This window comes from Lutra lutra, chromosome 4 (genome assembly GCF_902655055.1).
Source record: "Lutra lutra chromosome 4, mLutLut1.2, whole genome shotgun sequence".
Lineage (NCBI taxonomy): Eukaryota > Metazoa > Chordata > Mammalia > Carnivora > Mustelidae > Lutra > Lutra lutra.
The window spans coordinates 156,191,963-156,212,752 of record NC_062281.1 but is presented as its reverse complement, the minus strand read 5'-3'; the positions used below and the strand labels follow the sequence as shown (position 1 = coordinate 156,212,752).

Genomic DNA, 20,790 nt, shown 5'->3' with positions numbered 1-20,790 from the left:
TAAACTTCCTTCTCTGTTCTCTCCTGGTACCCATCCCATGACAAATACACAATTGATGAACCTCCCATTTGAAGGGGCCCAGAGTTAAATTCTGTGTCCAGCTAACCACTGGATTCCTTTTCTCCCTCAATTTTATGCTCTCCTTGTATGCCCTAATCTGGATTCCCAAACTGGTAGGGACTGCAGATGTTTTATTTTACCAGCAGAGTGTTTGTTGACTTTTGGGGGGTGGTGGTTTTTTTTGTTTATTTTTTATTTTTTTTAAAGATTTTATTTATTCATTTGTCAGAGAGAGGGAGAGAGTACAAACAGGGAGAGCAACAGGCAGAGAGAAAAGCAGGCTCCCCGCTGAGCGAGGAGCCCGGTGTGGGACTTGATCCCAGGACCCTGGGATCATGGCCTGAGCCGGAGGCAGACACTCAACTGAGTGAGCCACAGAGCCTTAAATCCCTTCAAATTGAGTATGTTGGTTCCAGGTCTATATTCCTTATAATCTAGCCTAGTTCACAGTATATGGTCTCTGATCTTGATAGGCATTGAGCCTGCGACACCTGCTGATTATCAGCTGCTGCTACTTGTTCTTTTACTCTGGGGTCAAGTTTCTGTCTACTGTTTTTTGGTCTCTGAAGGAAGAGAACATGAAAGTGTTTTCATTGCTCACTTTCTAAAGACCTGCAGTACTGATAGCTTCTATGTGAACTATGTCACTGAACAGTATGGTTGCACACAATTATAAACTAGATGGAAGTCCACATTGGAAAGAACTTGTGCTTTGGAGCCAGACGTGCATTTGAAATGGCTCCGCTGCTTACCAGCTGTGTGACCTCAGGCCGGTCACTGAACCTCTGAGCTGAGCATCCATGTATGAGGAGAATAATCATATCTACCTTATACAGTTGTTATGGAGGTTAAATTGTTACAGAGATAAAGACAGCGTTTGGCACATACCTGAGTACTCAGTAAGACTTTGGATTCTGTTATAATTCAGTTCAGCCTTCACATTTTTTGGTTTAGTTTATGATATTATGATTACGTACTATACAAATTAGACCATTGCAGATAAACCTTTCCTGTATGCATATCATTTTTATCCATGTTGCTGTTATTTTTTTAACTACATTCTTTCACTTCTTTCTCCTGATTGAGGTAAATTATGAAATGGATAAATGAGAATTTGTCACCTTTTTCATTTTGAGCTTTATTGAGCATTTTATTTGGCCCAAACGTGGTTTCTAACCTGAGTAAAAAAGGAAAGCACAGCATAGATCTGACCTTCGGAATTGCATCTAAAATAAGATACATGTTTTAAAGAATTTGGGGGTTTTGGTGAATGGATTTAAAAGATTGACTCTGTTTTGATGATATATCAAAGAGCCACAAAACATGCAGCTCTTTTATTTAGTGATAATTTGATCTCTTACCATTGGCTTTCAAAACTGATGAGGTAGACATTAGTTACAGTACCTTGTGATGTATACTACTAAATTATCAAAGAAGCAATATTTAGTTACCTAAGGATTTTTGAAAAATAGATAAAAGAAGGTAAGTAACCAGGATAAACTATGTTTAAATTAGAATACATATTGATCTGATATTTTAATATTAGAATGTTCTAGTATTTTAATGTTCTAATATACGTGGAGCACAGATTTTTTTGGGTAGGGAAAACTATTCTCTATAATACTACAGTGGTGGATTTGGCAAAGTTCATAGAATGTCCACCACCGAGAGTGAACCCTAATGTAAACTGCGGACTTTGAGTCAGAAAATGATGTGCCGCTATAGGTTCATGAGTTGTTACTAGTGTACCACTTTGGTGCAGAATGGTGATGATATGGGAGAGATGTTGTACATGTATGGGGAAAAAGGGTACATGGGAATTCTGTACTTCCTACTTAGTGAAAAACTCTAAAAAAAAAAACCCAGAATTTATTATTAAATAAAAAATCAAGAGAAGGTAAGTAATTAGGGCAATGTGTGTTTAAATTAGAATATATAATAGGCTTTACATCCATAAATTTTTCACAAAAACTGGTTATATGTGTATTATTTTATAAATAATAATCTGCAGTGTGAAAAATTTGGCTTTCTTTTTACACTTAAGTAAACTGTATGCCTTTGATTATTTTATTAATATACAAGTAATCCTGGGTGAGTTACGATTACAGGTACAATAAGAGGAAGCTTTGTTTAAACCTATTAATTAGCTCATAATTTCAGTTATCATAAATTTACTTTTAAAAAAATACCATGCTTTTTTATTTTGTAATTTCAAATACAGTTTTTAAATGTTTAAGTAATTTTTTTTTTTAATTTCCACTTACTGGCATTTATTGATAAATAAATGATTTAGGGCAGAAAATATCCTTTCAGATACACACCAAAAGTACGTTAATAAGTAACAGATGCCGGGGCGCCTGGGTGGCAATCCTCTGCCTTCGGCTCAGGTCATGATCCCAGGGTCCTGGGATCGAGCCCCGCATCGGGCTCTCTGCTCAGTGGGGAGCCTGCTTCCTCCTCTCTCTCTCTGCCTGCCTCTCTGCCTACTTGTGATCTCTGTCAAATAAATAAAATCTTAAAAAAAAAAAAAAAGGTAACAGATGCCAGTGTAGCCAAAGCAGTATGATTACGCTCCAGTTTTCCCACACTGCAGTTAAATGGATGTTAAAAACTGTCTGGTATTATTCTACATATCATACTGTCTACTCTCCAGTTTCACAAAAGAATTCTTCAAAGATCATAGAATTTATTAATCCATAAAGGATACTGAAACTATTATTCAACAGAAGTCAAACCCAAACCCTAGAGTTGACTGTTGACTATATTCAGTTTGGGTTTTGCCCAGACTGGAAAAAAATGCCATACTACCTCTCCCTCATACATCTAAAACACTAGTATGTCCACCGTGGTTGTCTTATTTTTCTCTGGTGAGCCAGAAGAATTTGCCTCTCCACCTCATCCACTACCTGTTCTATTAACTATACAATTGCCCTAAATATCCACCAAAAAGAAAGAAGTATATAAAAAACCACAATCTTCAACAATATTTAAACCATCATCTTTTCAAATCAAGTGCAATGGGGGAAAGAGAGGATATCATGCTCTGTAAGGTTTGTGAAAGGTCAAATGTTTCTTCCTGAAAGTGAATACTAGAAGGAAAAGGTTAATTCTGTATATTTCTAATGGGCTAGCAAAATGTTCCCCATATGACTGACAGGAAATGTTTAAAACTTTACCTGCATGGGCTTCTAGAAACAAGCAGCACCAACAAATTATTTACAATTCCCCAAATAACGATTTTTTTATTTGGAAATTATTTATTTATTGAGAATTATTTATTTATTTATTTATTTATTTATTTATTTATATGGGAAGAATGTTAAATACCATTGTGGGCTTTTATCAAAGGATCTCAAAAATATAGACACAACATCTTTTGAGACTTAAGTAATAGACTTGGCAATTTTTCAGGTTCTAGAAATTGTTGCAGAGAAGTAATACGTAATTTTATGCAAAGTAATGTGACAAGAAAATGAACTCTAGTTTTAAACTTAGTTGCAGAAGCAAAACTCTTACTAATTTTTGATGACCTTTCAGCATGGCTTGGTTGAGCACACACTATGCAAAAAGCACAAGACAAGAAATAGTCATCACACTTTACAGTTTACAGTGTCAGAATGAGGGTGACAGGGAGTTGGAAAGTGTGTATGTGTGTGTGTGACCAGCTCACTGTAAGTCTAGCTTGTTTCTGTCCTCTGTCTGCCTGTATTGGTTTCAGATAGCTTTATAGGTTAATGTCTTACTAGGACTGAATTGCTTTCTTAAAAGGCTTAAGAAGATAATTACTGCCTTTTTTTTTTTTTTTTTTTTTTTTTTTTTAGTTCCTCTGGATCTGCCTCAGTCTTGACACACAGCAGTTCAGGAAATAGTCTAAAGCGTCCAGATACCACAGAGTCACTTAATTCTTCCATGTCCAATGGAACAAGTGATGCTGGTAAGTGACCTTGGAGAACTTAACTCTTTTTTTTTTTTTTTTTTTAAGATTTTATTTATTTACTTGACACAGAGAAATGTAGGGGGAGCGGGAGAGGGAGGAGCAGTCTTCCTGCTGAGCAGGGAGCCCAATGAGGGGCTCAATCCCAGGATGACCAGAGCTAAAGGCAGATGCTTAACTGACCGAGCCACCTGGGTGCCCCAAATTTAACTCTTTTTCTTAAAAACATTTGTTTGAAAAAAAAGATTTGTAGCACTGGGCCACATATTGGCCCAATTTAATACCAGTCTAATCAGATCTGTTTTATTTTAGACCTTTTCGACTCACATGATGATAGAGATGATGAAGGGGAGGCAGGGTCGGTGGAAGAGCACAAAAGTGTTATCATGCATCTCTTGTCACAGGTTAGGCTTGGAATGGATCTTACTAAGGTAAGAATTAAATTTGTCATTTGCTGTAAGTTTTAACGTGTATGTGTGGATTCTCAGTGATTGTACAGTGAATGTGGCTTGCAAATGTAGCATAATGACATAACCTCTGTTACACTTGTGGTTTAATTTATATGTAGATGAATAAACTGAGAGTTTTTATAAATGGATAAAATATGTAAACTAGAATTCATAGAAATATAGTATATGCGGATAATATGAATTAGATTTGGGTTTTCTTGGGGGCAAACAAGGAATAATGTTGAGATTGATTAGTAGTTATGGATAAAACCTTAAGCAGTACAGTGTGCCCAGAATCAAAACAAACAGAGTTCTGAAATCTTGGGCTTAGAGGACCTGTGTTTGCATCCTCTGTCTGCTATCACCAAGCCATATAATCTTGAGCAGTTCCTTCCTCTGTGATCTTTATGTTTCTCGTGTAAGATGGACATACAGTGGTCACTTCACAGGGTTGTTAAGGATTGGAACAGGTAGTAAATGAGAAATGGTATGACACACAATGAGCCACACAATGAATTTGAATTTGAATTTAAACTTAGTTGTCTAAACAGAATGCCCTGTTAAGTTAGGAGACTAGAATATATGGGTGCCTATCATATATCTCAGCACTGTGAGGGAAACCTCATCCTTGTACTTAATTCTCACAGCTCTGCAGAGGTGTTACTGTTAAGATTTTACGGATGAGAAAACTAAAACTCATAGAGGCTGAGTAACTTGGCTGAGTCCTAGTAACTGGCAAAATGGAGATTCTAATATGGTCTGTGATCTCAAAATCCAATCTTTTTACTGCCGTGTCTCATCTTAAAGACCTGAGCTACAGTAACTTTCATCTTGGTTAGATGATTATTCTGTCTGGCTTTAGAAAGTTAATAAAATTTAGGATTCTCAATTTTGTTATGACCAAATCAAATACAGTGCTAGAGAGTCTTTGACACCAGTCAGCTTTATTTTGGTTTTGGATTTAGAGGCCTATTGAGGAAAAAAAAACTAATCCATAATACTTTCTAATAAGTGTCTATAATCAAATCCTTTACCTCAAATCTAAGTGAGAACAGAAACACAAGGCTAGCATTTATTTGTGGAATCCAGCATACTTGGCAGGAATGTTCTGGGTTTGTCCCAGAACTTTTTCAGTGATCATTAGATTGCATTTACTAGGGCAGAATTACTACTTCAGATTTGTAAGTTAGAGCTTAATTTTAGATGTTGACATCTAAATATTTCTATTCTATATCTTCCACCATGGTCGGTTTTGGTCTTTAGTAATGGAAGACTCATCAGAAGAAAACTTGAACAGTACCAGGTTTATTAGCTCATACAATGAGAAGGCTAGAAGTAGAGTAGTTGTGGGACTGATTAATTCAATCAGTTGTGTGTTAGAAACTCTCTGTTCTTCCATATTGACTTTCACATTCAGGCTTGTCTCCTTGTCATTGCAAAATGGGTGTCACACTTCAGTCATGCCATCCTTAGGCAAATAATGTCAAGAGGCAGAAAAATAATTTCTTCTCGTGGATTTGTTGTTGTTGTTAGGGAAGGATGGTCTTCTCCTGAAGTGGCCCCTCAGACTTCCTTTTTTTTTTTTTTTTTCTTTTCTTTTTGACAGAGAGAGTTCCTAAGTAGGCAGAGCAGCAAGTGGGGTGCGGGGGAGGGAAGCAGGCTCCCCGCTAAGCAGAGAGCCCAATGCGGGGCTTAATCCCAGGACCCTGAGACCATGACCTGAGCGAAGGCAGAGGCTCTCCCACTGAGCCACCCAGGCACCCAGACTTCCTTTTTTTTTTTTTTTAAAGATTTTATTTATTTATTTGACAGAGAGCACAAGCAGGGGGAGCAGCAAACACTTAACCAACTGAGCTACACAGGCCTCCCGGCCCCTCAGACTTTCAATTGAATCTCGTTGGCCAGAGCTATGTGTGTGCCCACACCTGAGCCAGTCACTAGCAAGGGAGGTTAAATGATACAGATTAATCCACATTTACCCCGTGAGATCTGTGACCCTCACGGCTACCTAGAGCCTGAACCTGAACTGAATCAGAATTCTGTTACTAAGGATGAAGCAGGGATGTGCATAGCCAACCAAAAGTGTCTGCCATACTAGTTTTGTAAATCGTGCCTCACATAATTTTCTCTGCCAGATAGTCTATATTTGGTCCATAGCCACTATAAGCTTGTTATATTGTGAAAGATATAATAATTTTTTTTTACCAGAAATGTTAAAAATTAGCTATTTTAGAAATCTTTACTGGCACGAAGGGCTGTGATTGCCAACAGATTCTGAAATCTTGATGCCGTTATGCATTCCAGAGTATTACAATAATACAGTAATTTTTTTATGTTCACTGTATAAGTACATCATTAGTTTTTGATGTAGTGCTCAATGATTCATTAGTTGGTCTAACACCCAGTGCTCATCACAACACGTGTCCTCCTTAATACCTGTCATTTGGTTGCCCCATCCCCTCCACCCCTCTTCTGTAATCCTCAGTTTGTTTCCCAGAGTCCAGAGCCTCATGGTTTGTCTCCCTCTCTGATTTTTTCCCAGTGCATTTTCCCTCCCTTCCGCTAAGGTCCTCTGTTCTGTTCCTTATGTTCCACATTGAAGTTGAAACCATATGACAGTTGTCTTTCTCTGCTTGACAGTGCCATAAATTTTTATCTCATTCTCCTATTTATAAAATGTATCTTCTCACCTCAGATACTTTTTAAAGTTATTTCCCAAGCACTTCATAGTGTTTGGAAGTACTATAAAGTCACATCCCATTTACCTCACTTGGTCTTCAAAGTAGTTGGTTTTTTGTTTTTTTTTTTTAGTAGTTGGTTTTTTGTTTTTTGTTTTTTTTTTTTCCCTTTCAAAGTAGTTCTAAGATATAAGCAGGGCATGGGATTATCCTCCTTTTACACAAACTTAGGGATGTCGAGTTCATTTTCCAGGGCCTCCTTACATGAAGTGGCAGCAAAGTAAGTACTTGAACCCAGGTCGAAGACAATCTAGCCCTGTTCCATTTACCTGACCAAAAAAACATTGAAGGTGATCTGTTGAATGGGAGTTCTCAGGAAAATTTTTTTTAAGTAGGGAGGAAAAAAATCTTTTAATTACATACCAAATTTTGGTTTTGGGCCATTTCTTCTTTTTGAATTGCCTGTTCAGTTCTTTTGTCCATTTTTCTGCTGGTAATAGTAATCTTTATCTTTTCTTTTAAGAGCTGTTTATAAAAAGTATTTACTTCTGGGGTGCCTCACTGGCTGAGTCGTTTCAGCATCCAACTCTTGATTTTGGCCAACTCAGTATCTCAGGGTCATGAGATTGAGTTCTGTGTCTGGATCTGTGCCGTGGGTGGAGCCTGCTTGGATTCTCTCTTTCCCTCTAAAAAAAAAAAAAAAAAAGTACGCCTGTTTTGTTATTCAGCATTTTTTCTTGGCATTTTTAATTTCTCTGTTGGAGAGTTGTGAGTTCATTGCACCAAGTCAGCACATAAGCTTATCTACCAGTCTAACCGTATTAGATTATGAACATACATACGTAGGAAACAGTTTACTTAAAATGTAAACACTGGAGTCTTACTATAAACATTCTAAATGTTAGAGCCACAGTGTCCTTTTCTAAGCTGTGTTCCTTAGATCAGTCTCTTATGTAGTCTTTATATACCCAGCCACGGTGGTCCACTGGTCATTCCCTGTCACACGTATTTCCTTTCTCTGCTTCCCCCCGCCCCCACCCATGTCCAAGTATTATTCTTCTGTTTTCTCCTCTGTTACAGCCATACTCTTATCTAAGGCTTTTCTCCAGTGCCACCTTAGTGAATCATTTCCCAGCTCTCCCTTCATTCTGGTCCCCCAGCAGAACATGATCTTTCCCTCTCCTGAACTCCCAGGACACTTTGAACATCTCTTGTATATTTGTCACAATCCATCTAAAGATTTTTTTTTTTTTTTTTTTTTTTTTTTTAGATTTATTTCTTCAGAGAGGGTATATGCATGTGCTGAGTGGGGGGGGAAGGATAGAAAGGGAGGGAAGGGGGAAGAATCTCATGCAGACTCTGTGCTGACCATGGAACTTGATGCAGGGCTTGATCCCACGACTCTGAGATCATTACCTGAGCCGAAACCAAGGGTTAGGTACTTAACCGACCGAGCCTTAACCACCCAGTCGCCCTAGTATTCCACCTAAAATTTAAGTACTGATGATATTCTCTCATCCTTACCTTTGCCTTGTCCACAATATTTAACACAGGATCTTGAATATAGTAGATGCACAGTAATTACTAAATTTAAGGAAATCTTTGTTTACTGTGGTGCTCCATAATGACTAATTCATAATCTGATAGACATTTCAAAAACTGTTCTTTCATTTCCTAATGAAATACTTCTCTTTTTAATTGGTTGTTCCTAATCTTTCTCATTCATTCTTTCCGTATTCCAGTTTACTATTTTTTTCTCCTCTGCCACATTCCTAGGCCCTCAACATTTTTCTTCCTGGGGTCAGCCCTGTCTAGAAAGAGTTCAGATGGATTCCCATCTTTATTCTCTTATTTATTCCTTTAGTGCTCATTTAAAAATCTCTTGGCTGCGTAATAGTAGTTATGAATGCATGTGTGAGTGTAGTCCTCACATTCTAGGAGATCGTTTACTTGAGAAGATAGTTGCATAAGTAGGTAAATTGCCTAATACAGCTAATAATCAGAGAGAAGCAGCATTAGAAAGTTGCAGAGGTTCAGTACAGAATTCCACATCAGTGCAGAGCAGTGAAAAAATTTCTCATTTTCTTTGAGCTTCATTTCTTAACTGTAAAATAGGGATAATAGTTTCTTCAGAACAGGATTGTTGTAAAGTAACACAATGTGTGTAGGCATCAGAGGGTAGCTACTGAGTGTCATTTGTCATTGTTACTCTGATTCAGGAGCTTTAGGGAGATTGCACGAAGAAAGTGACATCTGAACGTTCAAAATCTGTTCTTTGTTTCCCATCTGTTGGGCTGGTTAATGGGCATTTCTGAATCAGAATAGTTTGGGAAGTGGGGATCAGAAGCATGCATGGGCAGTACATGGTGGGTATACCATGATTGGAATGAGATTTTTGGGTTTGGGGGTTTTTGTTTTTGTGTTTTTTAAAGCAATTCAGCAATATGTGTATCTGTAGTGGAATTTGATCCTCAAGGGTCAAATGTGTATGTTTTTCAGGTAGTTCTTCCAACATTCATTCTTGAAAGAAGATCTCTTTTAGAAATGTATGCAGACTTTTTTGCACATCCGGACCTGTTTGTGAGGTATTTGACTGAACACTGTAGTTTCCAATTTTTTAAGATGTTACTCAGTAGCTTTCTCTTTATACAGAATAGATGGATTCCTTTTTTCCTTTTACCTTTCAGACATTTCTAGGAAAAGGCATTAAATACTTTGTTTATATCAGATGCCTATCTGTTTGCTTAGGTTATATGGTAGTGATGTTGTTAAGCAATCAAGTTGGACACTAAAAAAATCTTGAGAGCCCATTAATAGGTAGCCAGTACTTACAAAGCCAAGGCTGGAACTTATTTGATCCAGGGATTGCTAATCACTGTTTATACTTTATCCCAACAAAATTCAGTTATCTGAATTTAGCAAACCTTTCTGAAGCACCTGCCATTTGCCAGGGAAAAAAAAGTCAGTGTCTGCCCTTGAGGAGCTGGTAGTCTAGTGTCCAGATTACAGACTGACTCATAACTTTCACATATTAGCTTGCAGTAGTAGATATGTATGCAAAAGGAAAGTAAAGTCGGCACTGATTTACAAGGAGGTGAGTTCACATTGCTTTTCAGTGGTAGCAGGACATTTTTCCTTATAGCAGGGTGTTACAATCCATCTTCTGTTATTACATTCCTTGGCCTTAGACTGTGGTTTACTGGAGCCAGATACAAATCACTTTGAGGTTTCACAGTGGGTGGACACATTGGCTAACACTGGTATACAGTTGACCCTCGAACAGCGTGGGGCTTTGGGGTGCTTACCTCCCATGTAGGCAAAAATCTGTACCTTTGACTCTCCCAAAACTTCACTAATAATAGCCTACTGGGAGCCTTGCTGATAACACAAACAGTATTAACATATTTTGTATGTTACATGTGTTATATGTTGTATTCTTACAATGAAGTAAGTTAGAGAAAAAATATTAATTAAAATCATAAGGAAAAATATATTTACAGTACTTTATCAAAAAATATCCACATGTAAGAGGAATCACAGTTTAAACCTGTGTCATTCAGGTTAATTAACTATACATTTATCAGATTCATCAAGCCAAACACTTAAGACTAGTGTGTTTAATCATGTATATTATGTCTCAGTTTTAAAAATTCTTGGTCCTGGGTCCTCTCTGCCTGGCTTACAGTGGACCATGTGAGGGAGTGCAGCATCAGCTTATGTCTTGTCAGAAAGCAAGACATTAAATTTTGTCTTTCTGCCTTGCAGCATTAGTGACCAGAAGGATGCCAGAGATCGAATGGTTCAGGTTGTGAAATGGTACCTCTCCGCCTTTCATGCCGGAAGGAAAGGATCGGTTGCCAAAAAGCCATACAACCCCATTTTAGGCGAAATCTTTCAGTGTCACTGGACATTGCCAAATGATACTGAAGAGAACGCAGTGAGTTTTGCACTGATGTTTTTAATGATGCTGAATTGCATACTGATTCAAGGTTTTATTTTATTTGGGGGCAGATAATAATGGTAAAAGTAGTAAAAGATGCACAGCACCCCCAGAAGAACAGAATTGTTGGGCCAACATCCTCTAGATAATAGCAGGAAAGGAGTGGCATGAGGTGAGATTCAGAGATCATGTCATGCAAGACTTTGTGGGCTGTAATGGTAATTTTGTGGCTTACCAGGATTGCATTTTTGTTTTAAAAAAACCACTGTAATGATTTTGTGAAAAATAAATCAGAAAGGGGCAAAAATAAAAGCAAGAATATAGCTGAGGAAGTTTTGGCATTATTCCAGAAGATTCATTGTTGATTCACGCTATATCGTGGAGGTAGTACTTATAGGTGGCCAGGGGAGGTAAAAGAGAGGTGACAGATGAACCCTTCATGTGGGCTTCAGCAGTTCGTTGATGCCATTTACAAAAAAGGGAACAAAAATTAGATTTGGAGAAGGAAAAATCAAGAACTCTAATTGGAAATACAAAGTATGAGTTACACATACATGTAAGTGGAGATGTCAAGTAGGGAGTCAGAATTTTTAAGAGTCTGGAGTTAAAGGGAGAAGTCTAAGATAGAAATGGGGCTTTTAGAGATTTCAGTATATGTAGATGGCATTTAAAGCACTGGAACCAGGTACACTTAGCTAGTAAGACAGCATGCCTGGAGAAGAGTAGATAACGCAGACCTGAGTTCTCCGGGCCCCAACATCTAGAGATTGGTTTGAGGAAGATCTTGAATAAGGAAGACTCAAGCAAATGTAGAGCGGCCCTAGCCCGTAGTGCCTGGCACGTAATAGCCTCTGAGAAAACCATGAACTCTCCATATCTCTCCCTTTCTGTGTGATTCATTACATGTGGTCCTTATTGAAGACAAGGCAATATAATGTGTCTGTTCTTACTCATTTGGCAGACTGATAAGTGACTGTCATCTGTGCCATGCCTGGCCCTAGGTTAGGCACTTAATGCTTGCCTTCAAGGATGTGTTGGTCAGGGAGGTCTAGTGAAGGGAGACAGACACAAAGCTGTAATTCTAGTAGTGAAATTAAGTGCCATAATAAAAGTTACGTATAAGGTGGTTTGGGCGTGTGGAGGAGGGAATAGTTAACCACCATGGGAGGTGCAGAAACTCTAATTATTAGATTATCCACAGTGTCACTTTTGTTTCCACGCCAAAAGAAAATGTTATATTTGCTTACAGGAGCTAGTTTCAGAAGGACCAGTTCCCTGGGTTTCCAAAAACTGTGTGACATTTGTGGCTGAACAGGTTTCCCATCATCCACCCAGTAAGTTACAGAGCTCCTTTGCACTATCCATTCTCAAACTGTTTGTCTAAAGAGGGTCATTAAAAGCTCCAAAGCTGGGGCACCTGGGTGTCTCCATTGGTAGAGCATGCAATTCTTGATCTCAGAGTTGGGCATGGACCTACTTTTAAAAAAATAATAAAAAACACAAAAGTTCCATAGCTGAGCTCACTATAGTATGGATTTTATGGCTTTTTATCCTTATATCTTTCTAACCTTATGAAGATTGGTTCTTCCTCTTTCTTGTGTAAGTGCCAAAGATTCTGTTCCATTGATTAGCTGTGTGTAAAATGCAGGGATGTGGGAAACTAACTTGTCCTTCTAAAATCACACATATAATGAGCTGTGCTATAGAGACCTCAGCAATTTGGGGTTTATATAAATGAGATGTAGTTTCTACACAGTATGTTCTTCACATAGTGGAAAGAATGTATATCTTTAATGTCTTATTTGCTCAGTAATGTTAAGACTGGAAATAGTGGATGGGCCCAGCTTGGGGTGGGGCAAGAACATGCTTGCTGACCAGAGGATTTTAAGCCTCCAGGGTTGCTTCCCTCATGGTTCAGGGAAGTTCCTGGCAGAATGGTCCTAAGTTGTGCTTGCATTAGGAGAAACGGTATAAAAGGCAGTTAACGTCCTTTCCTGGCCTCATTTGAAGCTGTTCTTTGAGGGACACCAGGATTTTCCCCATGAAGCCTGTTCTTTCTCCAGGTTGAGTTGGAGAGGTGACTATAGCTGTGTAGTGCACTAATTGAAAACAATTTCTGTTCAGTTTCAGCCTTTTATGCTGAGTGTTTTAACAAGAAGATACAATTCAATGCTCATATCTGGACCAAATCAAAATTCCTTGGGATGTCGATTGGGGTACACAACATAGGGCAGGGTAAGTCTCTGAGCATTGGGTAGACTAGAGTGTTAGTAGAATTTTATTGTAATGTGTGCTGGACCCTTGTCTAGTGAGGGGAAATGGCACCAAGAAAGCCAGACTGGATGTCATTGTTTGCATATAAGTGTGTGTATGGGGGAGGAGAACAGGGGTGGGAGGGTGCAGGATTGATTTTTCCCTAAATTGAATGGAGTATCCTGGAGTATCCAGCATCCAAACAGTAAAGCCTTATGCTCATCAGAGATTCTATCCCTTCTCTCCACAGGCTGTGTCTCGTGTCTAGATTATGATGAACATTATATTCTCACATTCCCCAATGGTTATGGAAGGCAAGTAGAGCTATATCCATTTCCTCTGATCAGCTGGCAGCAGAACCTGCTGTTCCTTAAGCTACACCCCTCCTTTCTGTCCTCTGAACTGGCAGCCTTACCTGCACTTTTGGTTTTGCAGGTCTATCCTCACAGTGCCCTGGGTGGAACTAGGCGGAGAATGCAACATCAGTTGTTCCAAAACTGGCTATAGTGCAAATATTGTCTTCCACACTAAACCTTTCTATGGGGGCAAGAAGCACAGAATTACTGCTGAGATTTTGTAGGTATTTTGTTTTTCTGCTTCTGTTCTCTTCTGCTTCTCTGCAATACTTTTCTTTTTTGTCTTGAACTGTAACTTTTATTAGGAGGAATTACCTGTTTTAATGATTTTGTCTTTGTAAACTTGTTTCACATCCTGTATGTCTCTTCCTGAAATTCCTTATCAGGAGACCTAAAATCTCGGTTTAAAACAGAAATCATTCACTGTTGGGATTTCCTTCCTAGGAACCTGAGAGGAGTCTTACAGATTGCCAGCTAATGCAGATCATAGATTCCTGACTCATTGGACCATGGGCCAGTCTGTATAGTAGACCCTGTGATTCCCACTGCATTGTCTCCCAAGTCCTCACCGTCCTTTTTTCTTTGCCTTTACTAGGGAAAAACAGTAACCGTCACATCTTGGCTTGGTTCCATCTAGGGTCAGATGAAGACAGTTGTGCTGTCTGGGTAACAGTCAGTTGGGTGGATTCAGAATCTGCCTGGAAGAGAAGGATCTGCAGGACTTTGTCTTCCCTAAGAGGCCCTGTTAGGAATAGGGTTGCAGATGGAAGAAGATACATGTGGTTAACCAGCTTTCCAGGGAAATACTTGGGATGGCATAATTAGCATCCAAAGAAATCTTGAGCAGGAAGGTGCATGAACACATGATGAAGTTTACCTAAAGATCAGTGTAAAATCTAAAAAATTATTGCAGTCAGAGAATATGGGCAGAGCTCAGAGAGCAGCACAAGTCACCATTGGAATTGATGGTGGAAATCAGATGTCCAGAACAAAGGCATGGATGGGCCTGCTTCTCAATGTTCCTTGAAGGTAACCAGACCAGCACCAGCCAAGTCAAACTGTTTGACCTTAGGACCTCAGGATACTTTGGACCATTTGAGCTCAGGATCCTTCCTCAGGATGAAAAGCCTGGTCTCCAGCATTACATCCTTAAGTGAGACCTTCTCTGACCTTCATTTCAACACTTTTGCCCTTGATCTCCATTGCTCACATAAACTCACCATAGCACTTACCACCTAGAATCTCAGTGGCAGTGTCTCCACAACTAGGCTGTGAAACAGCTTGAGGGCAGGGACCATCCCTCATCCTTTGTGGCCCCAGTACCTCCAGCACAGGGTTCTCTTGCCCACCTCATATCCACTATTCATGGGATCTTGCATTCATTAGCATCTTGTTTAGGGGCCTCATTCTTACAGTTGGCTCAGGGAAATCCAGTTCCGCTGAGCTGCTTTTACCCAAGACTTCACAGTTGCTCTTCCATGTTCTGCTCTGACCAGATTCTTTGGTAGTTTTCAGCTTAAGAGTAACAGAAATGTTTCCTTTTCTGTTTAGTTCTCCAAATGATAAGAAGTCTTTTTGCTCAGTTGAAGGGGAATGGAATGGTGTAATGTATGCAAAATATGCAACAGGGGTAAGAACCTATATTCCTACATATTCCTATATTCTACACTTACTGTAGGCTACATTATAGCCACTTTTCATCCAGAAATTTAAAAACCAAGGCCAACTCTAATGCCATCGCTTCAAGGAAATCTTTTCATTCCCCACCTCTTCCCCAGCAATACATTTTATTTTCCCCTTTCCTCTCAGAATACTCAGTATATGTTAAAAATATATATATAAATATATAATATACATATAAAATATTTATATATAAATATATATATATTTTATATATGTATAAAATAAAATAATGTATGTATAACATAAAATAATGCTTGGCATATAGCAAATACCCAGTGACAGCTGTCTCATTAGAATGGGTTGTATGTTTTAAGTGCTAAACTAATTAGTGTTTGTATACACAACTTGACTTTTTTTTTTTTTTTTTTTTTTTAGATTTTATTTATTTGACAGACAGAGATCACAAGTAGGCAGAGAGGCAGGCAGAAAGAGAGAGGGGGGAAGCAGGCTCCCTGCTGAGCAGAGAGCCCGATGTGGGGCTCGATCCCAGAACCCTGGGATCAGGATCTGAGCCGAAGGCAGAGGCTTTAACCCACTGAGCTACCCAGGCGCCCCACAACTTGACTTTTTATAAGAAATGTATTTACTGCCTGACACCACGGATACAGAAGTGAGTAAGATAGTCCTTGACCTAAAGAAACTTGGAAACAGTACCTAATTAAAGTAGGAAGAAGGTGGTATGGGATTAACAGGAGGAGCAAACGAACTGGATTTTGGACTTTGGAGAATTTGAAATGTAAGAAACACTTCAGTGTTTAACATTAGAATTAGTTGTTTATGAGTCTAACTTTCCTAAGAGATTAATATTGAGCATGTAGCACATAGCCACATTAAAAACCTCTGTTGACCTCCTACCAAGACTTAGATACACCACTATATTTTAAGCTGAAGGTAGCGTATGAAACTCACAGTCTACACATACTGTTCCCGTGTGGGATTTATTAAATCTGTTAAAGCCTTCTGGGAAGAGCTGACTTTTCCTTCTGGAACAGTTCGAACAAATAAAACATCTACCTACCTCTTGTTTTCTAGGAAAATGCAGTTTTTATAGATACCAAGAAGTTGCCTATAATTAAGAAGAAAGTGAGGAAGTTGGAAGATCAGAATGAGTATGAATCCCGCTGGTAAGAGGACTTTACTAGAGCTCTTGTCGGAGTGCCCTTGCTAATGGCTAAGCAAAGGCGGGGCTGGGTTTTGGAGACACAATAGCAGAGCATAACAGAGCACAGACTAATCCTGAATACCTGGGTTCATATGAGCTCCCACTTACTAGCTTTTTAACCATGACTGTCAGCTTGCCTCTCTCTGCCTTCTTTCCTAAAATGGGAGATACCTCAGTTTATGTGAGGACTGAATGAGATAAACACTTAGTATATATAATGCTTGGGATATAATAAGTAGCAGGGTGTGCCAAGTGTTACCAAAAAACTTGCAGAAGCAGTTTGAGAAGACCTGGCCTGTCCTGGTTCTCTCAGATGGAGAACCTTGAGGTGCCCTGTCTAACTGATGTTTTAGTGCCTAAATGCTAGGTGCTAATACATGTGTGTGGCTTTTTTTTTTTTTCCATCTTTGTAGTTTATAAGAGAAGGCAGTGAGGTTCCCTGTCGAGGTGTGTACAAACACCCTAAGGTCTTTTGTTGCAAAAAACTTAAAAAAAAAATTTCATCCCTTAGTATTTGAGTATTTAACTCTAAAATTACTTAAAAACCACTAGCCACAATATCACACTTGGAAGAAACAATTCCTTAATATCATCAAAAGATCTAGTTGGTATTCAGTTTTTCTTTCAGTGGTTTCAGACATACCTTTTTCCTTTCCCATTTGCCACAGTAAAATCAGGATCTTTCAGTGGGATGAGAATATACATATACATACGTATATGTATATTCTCGCGCGGCCTCCGTGCCTTCCTCGTTCACCTCCACAAAGGCCTTGTGCACCACCCTGGACAGATATATGTCTTTCCCAGACGACATCCCAGAGAAGTCTGCCTTGGCCAGCTCAAAGGCATCAGTCATGCCCAGAGAGCAAAGGACATTCTTCATGTCGTAATCCTCCTCCAGTTTAAATCTAGGGAGGGAAACTTCCACCTCTTCTTTGTCCAGCATGTCTGGCCTCGTCCACTCCATGAATTTCTCATAAGTGAGTTCTTTCTCCACCGTCCTCAGATCTGTGTTTTCATCTGGAAGCATGATGATCATGTTCAGCTCTTTGCCCACATAGGGGAGCACCAGAATTTTGGTGAATATTTCTCCTATCAGATCTCCTAATCAGGATCTTTCAGTGGGATGAGACTCACACACTGAAGTTCTTTGTTTAGCATATTCGGGCATTTCTTAAGTGAAAGAAGAGGATCTTACAAATCATTACCCAGCTATTGTCTCTAACTTGTTAACAGTCTGCGTGGCTGGACTGCCTGCTCTCGTATTTGTAAGTGGACATCTATAGAAATTTGTGCTTTTGCTCCTCACCACAGGGGGATCTTAGGCATGGCCACTTCTCTGGTCCTTAGGTGTCTTCCGTTGTAAAGTTACCTAGTTAATCATTTTCCAAGCCTTGAGAAGAAACCACATCTCCTACCTCCATAAGTCTCTGCCGTTCACCTCTTGATCCTTATTCTCTCTGTTCAGACTGTTTCTCCAGATTTCACTATTCAGGGGATTTTTTCTGAAATGGTATGTCTTTGCCCTTATCTAACGCTTTTGACTTAGAGTAAGGGGGAAACAACCCTAGAGAGGTGAGCTGATAAGCTCCAAAGTTGCATAGCTAGATAGAGGTACAGCCAGAAGAAAAATCCCAAGTTTCAGTTCTGTTTTCTTCTCTGTTGTCTGTACCATATATCCAGCTTTCTGCCCATCCTTTATTTTCTTCCTTTGAAACTAGCAGTGGAATCTTCTATTTCTCTGTCCATTATTCCGGTGCCTTGGTACCACTTTAAGGAAATTCAGTCTGTGAACTACACTTAAAGCCATTTGACTTACACTTGCATTATGCTGTATTGAGTGGGGCTCTGGTCTTTTAGTCTCAAGTTTGCTAATTCCTCTGTCCATCTAATACTCTGTGCCTTGACTTCTTTTCCTTTAGCCTTTGGAAGGATGTCACTTTCAACTTAAAAATCAGAGACATTGATGCAGCAACCGAAGCCAAGCATAGACTTGAAGAAAGACAAAGAGCAGAAGCTCGGGAAAGGAAGGAGAAGGAAATTCAGTGGGAGACAAGGGTAAGCTTGACTGGGGAGCCTGCCCCAACCTACCAGCTGCTACTCCCCCTGAACCCTGTGCTGTAAGTCATTCATTCATTTCAGTGAGTGCTGAAGTAGTGTACCACTTCTAAATAAGCATAGTGACGAACAAGGTGAGCCCTGGTCCCTGCCTGAAACTCACTTCAGTGTAATGAGAGGGAGAAGACATAAAATAATAAAAAGTTTGATATTTGTAGACATACAAAGCAAGTGAGTAACTGAATTCTCCCCCTTTCTTTTACAGTTATTTCATGAAGATGGAGAATGTTGGGTTTACGATGAACCATTACTGAAACGTCTTGGTGCCGCCAAGCATTAGGTTGGGAAATGCAAAGTTTACACCTGACGACCAGGGCAATAGGCATAATTAAGCAGCAATCTTCCTTTGGGAGAACCTATTCACTCCCTTCTTATTGCAGTGGTTCCTATCTCAGGGATACTGGACTTTATGATGCAGATGAACAATTAAAGCGAGAAAAGCTTCCCTTTTTTCCTTTTCTGTGGCAGTTACAATTTTGACTTCAGTCCTGAGAAAAACTTCAGGTTTTGAAAACAAGATGTCTGCTTTTTTCCCCAAACTCCATGCTTTAAAAAGCATTTATAAATCCCGATCTTAACCCTTGCACACCTAGTATGGCTGTTAAGATATACATCTGTTCCTAGTTCACATAATCTTGGGTTCTGTACACACACACACATACACATACATATATACCTGATGCCACATTTTTCATAAATATTCCATCTACTGTAAATATTGGTTCCTCTGAGTTGTTTTAGAAACTTAGTGCAATGTATTAAAATCAAGTGTTAGGAAATTTCATGACCTCACCTTTAACAACTTTTGTTTCGGAATTGGACTATTATTAAATTGTATCTAACTCTGGAACTATATTTAATTATACTCAATGCTTCTTAAGGCTTCATAAAGTAATTTTTCCAAATTTTTTTTTTTATGTGTTTCTTTTATCTGGCAACCTTGAATCCAGGAGCTAAGTAGCTTTACACAAGGACTCTCCTAAAATAATGGAGCGTCCATCCTTTTTCTCAACCCTCCCTTATATTCTGTGTTCTCTGTTTATCCCCACCATGCTATTCTCCAGAGTTCCTTGAATTCTCATACAGCACACATAGGGCTCCCAACATTTTATCCAAAAATATTTTATTGCCTTAGAGGGTTTAGGAAGAGGGTTTTAGATCCCCACCCCACACTGAGACAAATAAAAAAGAATGCCACAGCAGCAAATGGCTCATTCTGAAGGGCATTACAGAACTATCTTTATTTATTTAAAAATACATTGGGAAAAAAAAAAAAAAAAAGCCACACACCTATATTAGCACCTAGCATTTAGGCACTAAAACATCAGACAGGGCACCTCAAGTTCTCCATCTGAGAGAACCAGGACAGGCCAAGTCTTCTCAAACTGCTTCTGCAAAGTTTTTTTGTAACACTTGGCACACCCTGCTACTTTCTCTCTGCCAGCTGCTATAGTAACTCTCGGTTTGTTAGTCATAATGTGGGAGAAGGAGGTATAAATCAAATTCTATGATGGCAGTGCAAAAAATTCAATGGCACTAGTAGTAGTGTAACTTCATAAAATACAAACACATTTTTAAATACACAATGCTTCAGGCCAACGAGACTGCAGTTTATTTGACTATTTTATGGTAGGGGAGAAGGTTAAGTGTTGATGTGAAAGCCCTGATATCAGTAATGGGGATGGTAGAGTCTACCAGCAGAGGAGAAGATGGCAGGTAGGTTAGCTGCATCACTTCACAAGAAGAGTTTGAATCCTCACCAGAAGGGGAACCATCCTCTTCTAGCTCATACTTCCCAAATCCAACAACCTGAAAGAAGCCAAAGACTTGAGGTGAGAAACATGCTGACCAGATAGGGGCAAAGACCTGTTAGAATCTCTAGTCCCAACCCAAACTCAGGGAATGGTAACTGGACTGAATGACTGCTCTGGAAAGGACAGAGCTGTAGTTCAGTTATTATACTCACATGAACACTGAGCATTTTACTTCCTGGTCCTCTATGAGCCTTGAACCAGTTGACTAGGTCAGATTTTGAGAATGACTTCAGTGCTTCAATCTTGCAGGGGGAAGGTAAGACAGGAAAGAAGGAAAGCTATAAAAGACTAGCAGTGTATTTTCTGAAAAAGTTGTTATTAAACTAACACGCCCCCTAGGCAG

General features: G+C 39.2%; 3 protein-coding genes across 10 annotated transcripts in view; 1 reads left to right on the top strand and 2 right to left on the bottom strand.

The window, feature by feature from the left end:
• Positions 1–20,790, top strand: part of OSBPL9 (oxysterol binding protein like 9) — a 177,945-nt gene that overhangs the window by 151,793 nt on the left and 5,362 nt on the right. For 6 of the 7 annotated variants that reach the window (XM_047727125.1, XM_047727126.1, XM_047727124.1 and 3 more), the window contains 12 exons: positions 3,882–3,994; positions 4,307–4,425; positions 9,621–9,706; positions 10,887–11,058; positions 12,311–12,395; positions 13,186–13,296; positions 13,565–13,628; positions 13,750–13,890; positions 15,222–15,300; positions 16,386–16,477; positions 18,438–18,573; positions 18,839–19,538. In XM_047727125.1, coding sequence (XP_047583081.1) covers positions 3,882–3,994; positions 4,307–4,425; positions 9,621–9,706; positions 10,887–11,058; positions 12,311–12,395; positions 13,186–13,296; positions 13,565–13,628; positions 13,750–13,890; positions 15,222–15,300; positions 16,386–16,477; positions 18,438–18,573; positions 18,839–18,913 — 1,273 coding nt within the window. In that variant the 3' untranslated portion in view covers positions 18,914–19,538. Of the gene's footprint in view, positions 1–3,881; positions 3,995–4,306; positions 4,426–9,620; positions 9,707–10,886; positions 11,059–12,310; positions 12,396–13,185; positions 13,297–13,564; positions 13,629–13,749; positions 13,891–15,221; positions 15,301–16,385; positions 16,478–18,437; positions 18,574–18,838; positions 19,539–20,790 lie in introns of those variants that run through there. The other variant, XM_047727123.1, reaches the window with a different exon arrangement.
• Positions 15,899–18,264, bottom strand: LOC125099144 (serpin B6-like). The gene is made up of 2 exons (XM_047728523.1): positions 18,234–18,264; positions 15,899–17,619 (listed from the first exon to the last, which is right to left on the bottom strand). The coding sequence occupies exons 1-2, from the start codon at positions 18,262–18,264 to the stop codon at positions 17,189–17,191; spliced, it is 462 nt and encodes a 153-aa protein (XP_047584479.1). The 3' UTR covers positions 15,899–17,188.
• Positions 19,845–20,790, bottom strand: part of NRDC (nardilysin convertase) — a 108,911-nt gene continuing 107,965 nt past the window's right edge. For both annotated transcript variants that reach the window (XM_047727120.1, XM_047727121.1), the window contains 2 exons: positions 20,600–20,689; positions 19,845–20,442 (listed from right to left, as the gene is read on the bottom strand). In XM_047727120.1, coding sequence (XP_047583076.1) covers positions 20,245–20,442; positions 20,600–20,689 — 288 coding nt within the window. In that variant the 3' untranslated portion in view covers positions 19,845–20,244. The remainder of the gene's footprint in view (positions 20,443–20,599; positions 20,690–20,790) is intronic.

Coding starts and splice junctions, on each gene's coding strand:
- LOC125099144 (XM_047728523.1), bottom strand. CDS start 18,264: ATGGACAGAGAAATAGAAGATTCCACTGCTA. Junction 17,620..18,233: donor AATAGAAGATTCCACTGCTA/GTTTCAAAGGAA, acceptor GATCCTGATTAG/GAGATCTGATAGGAGAAATA.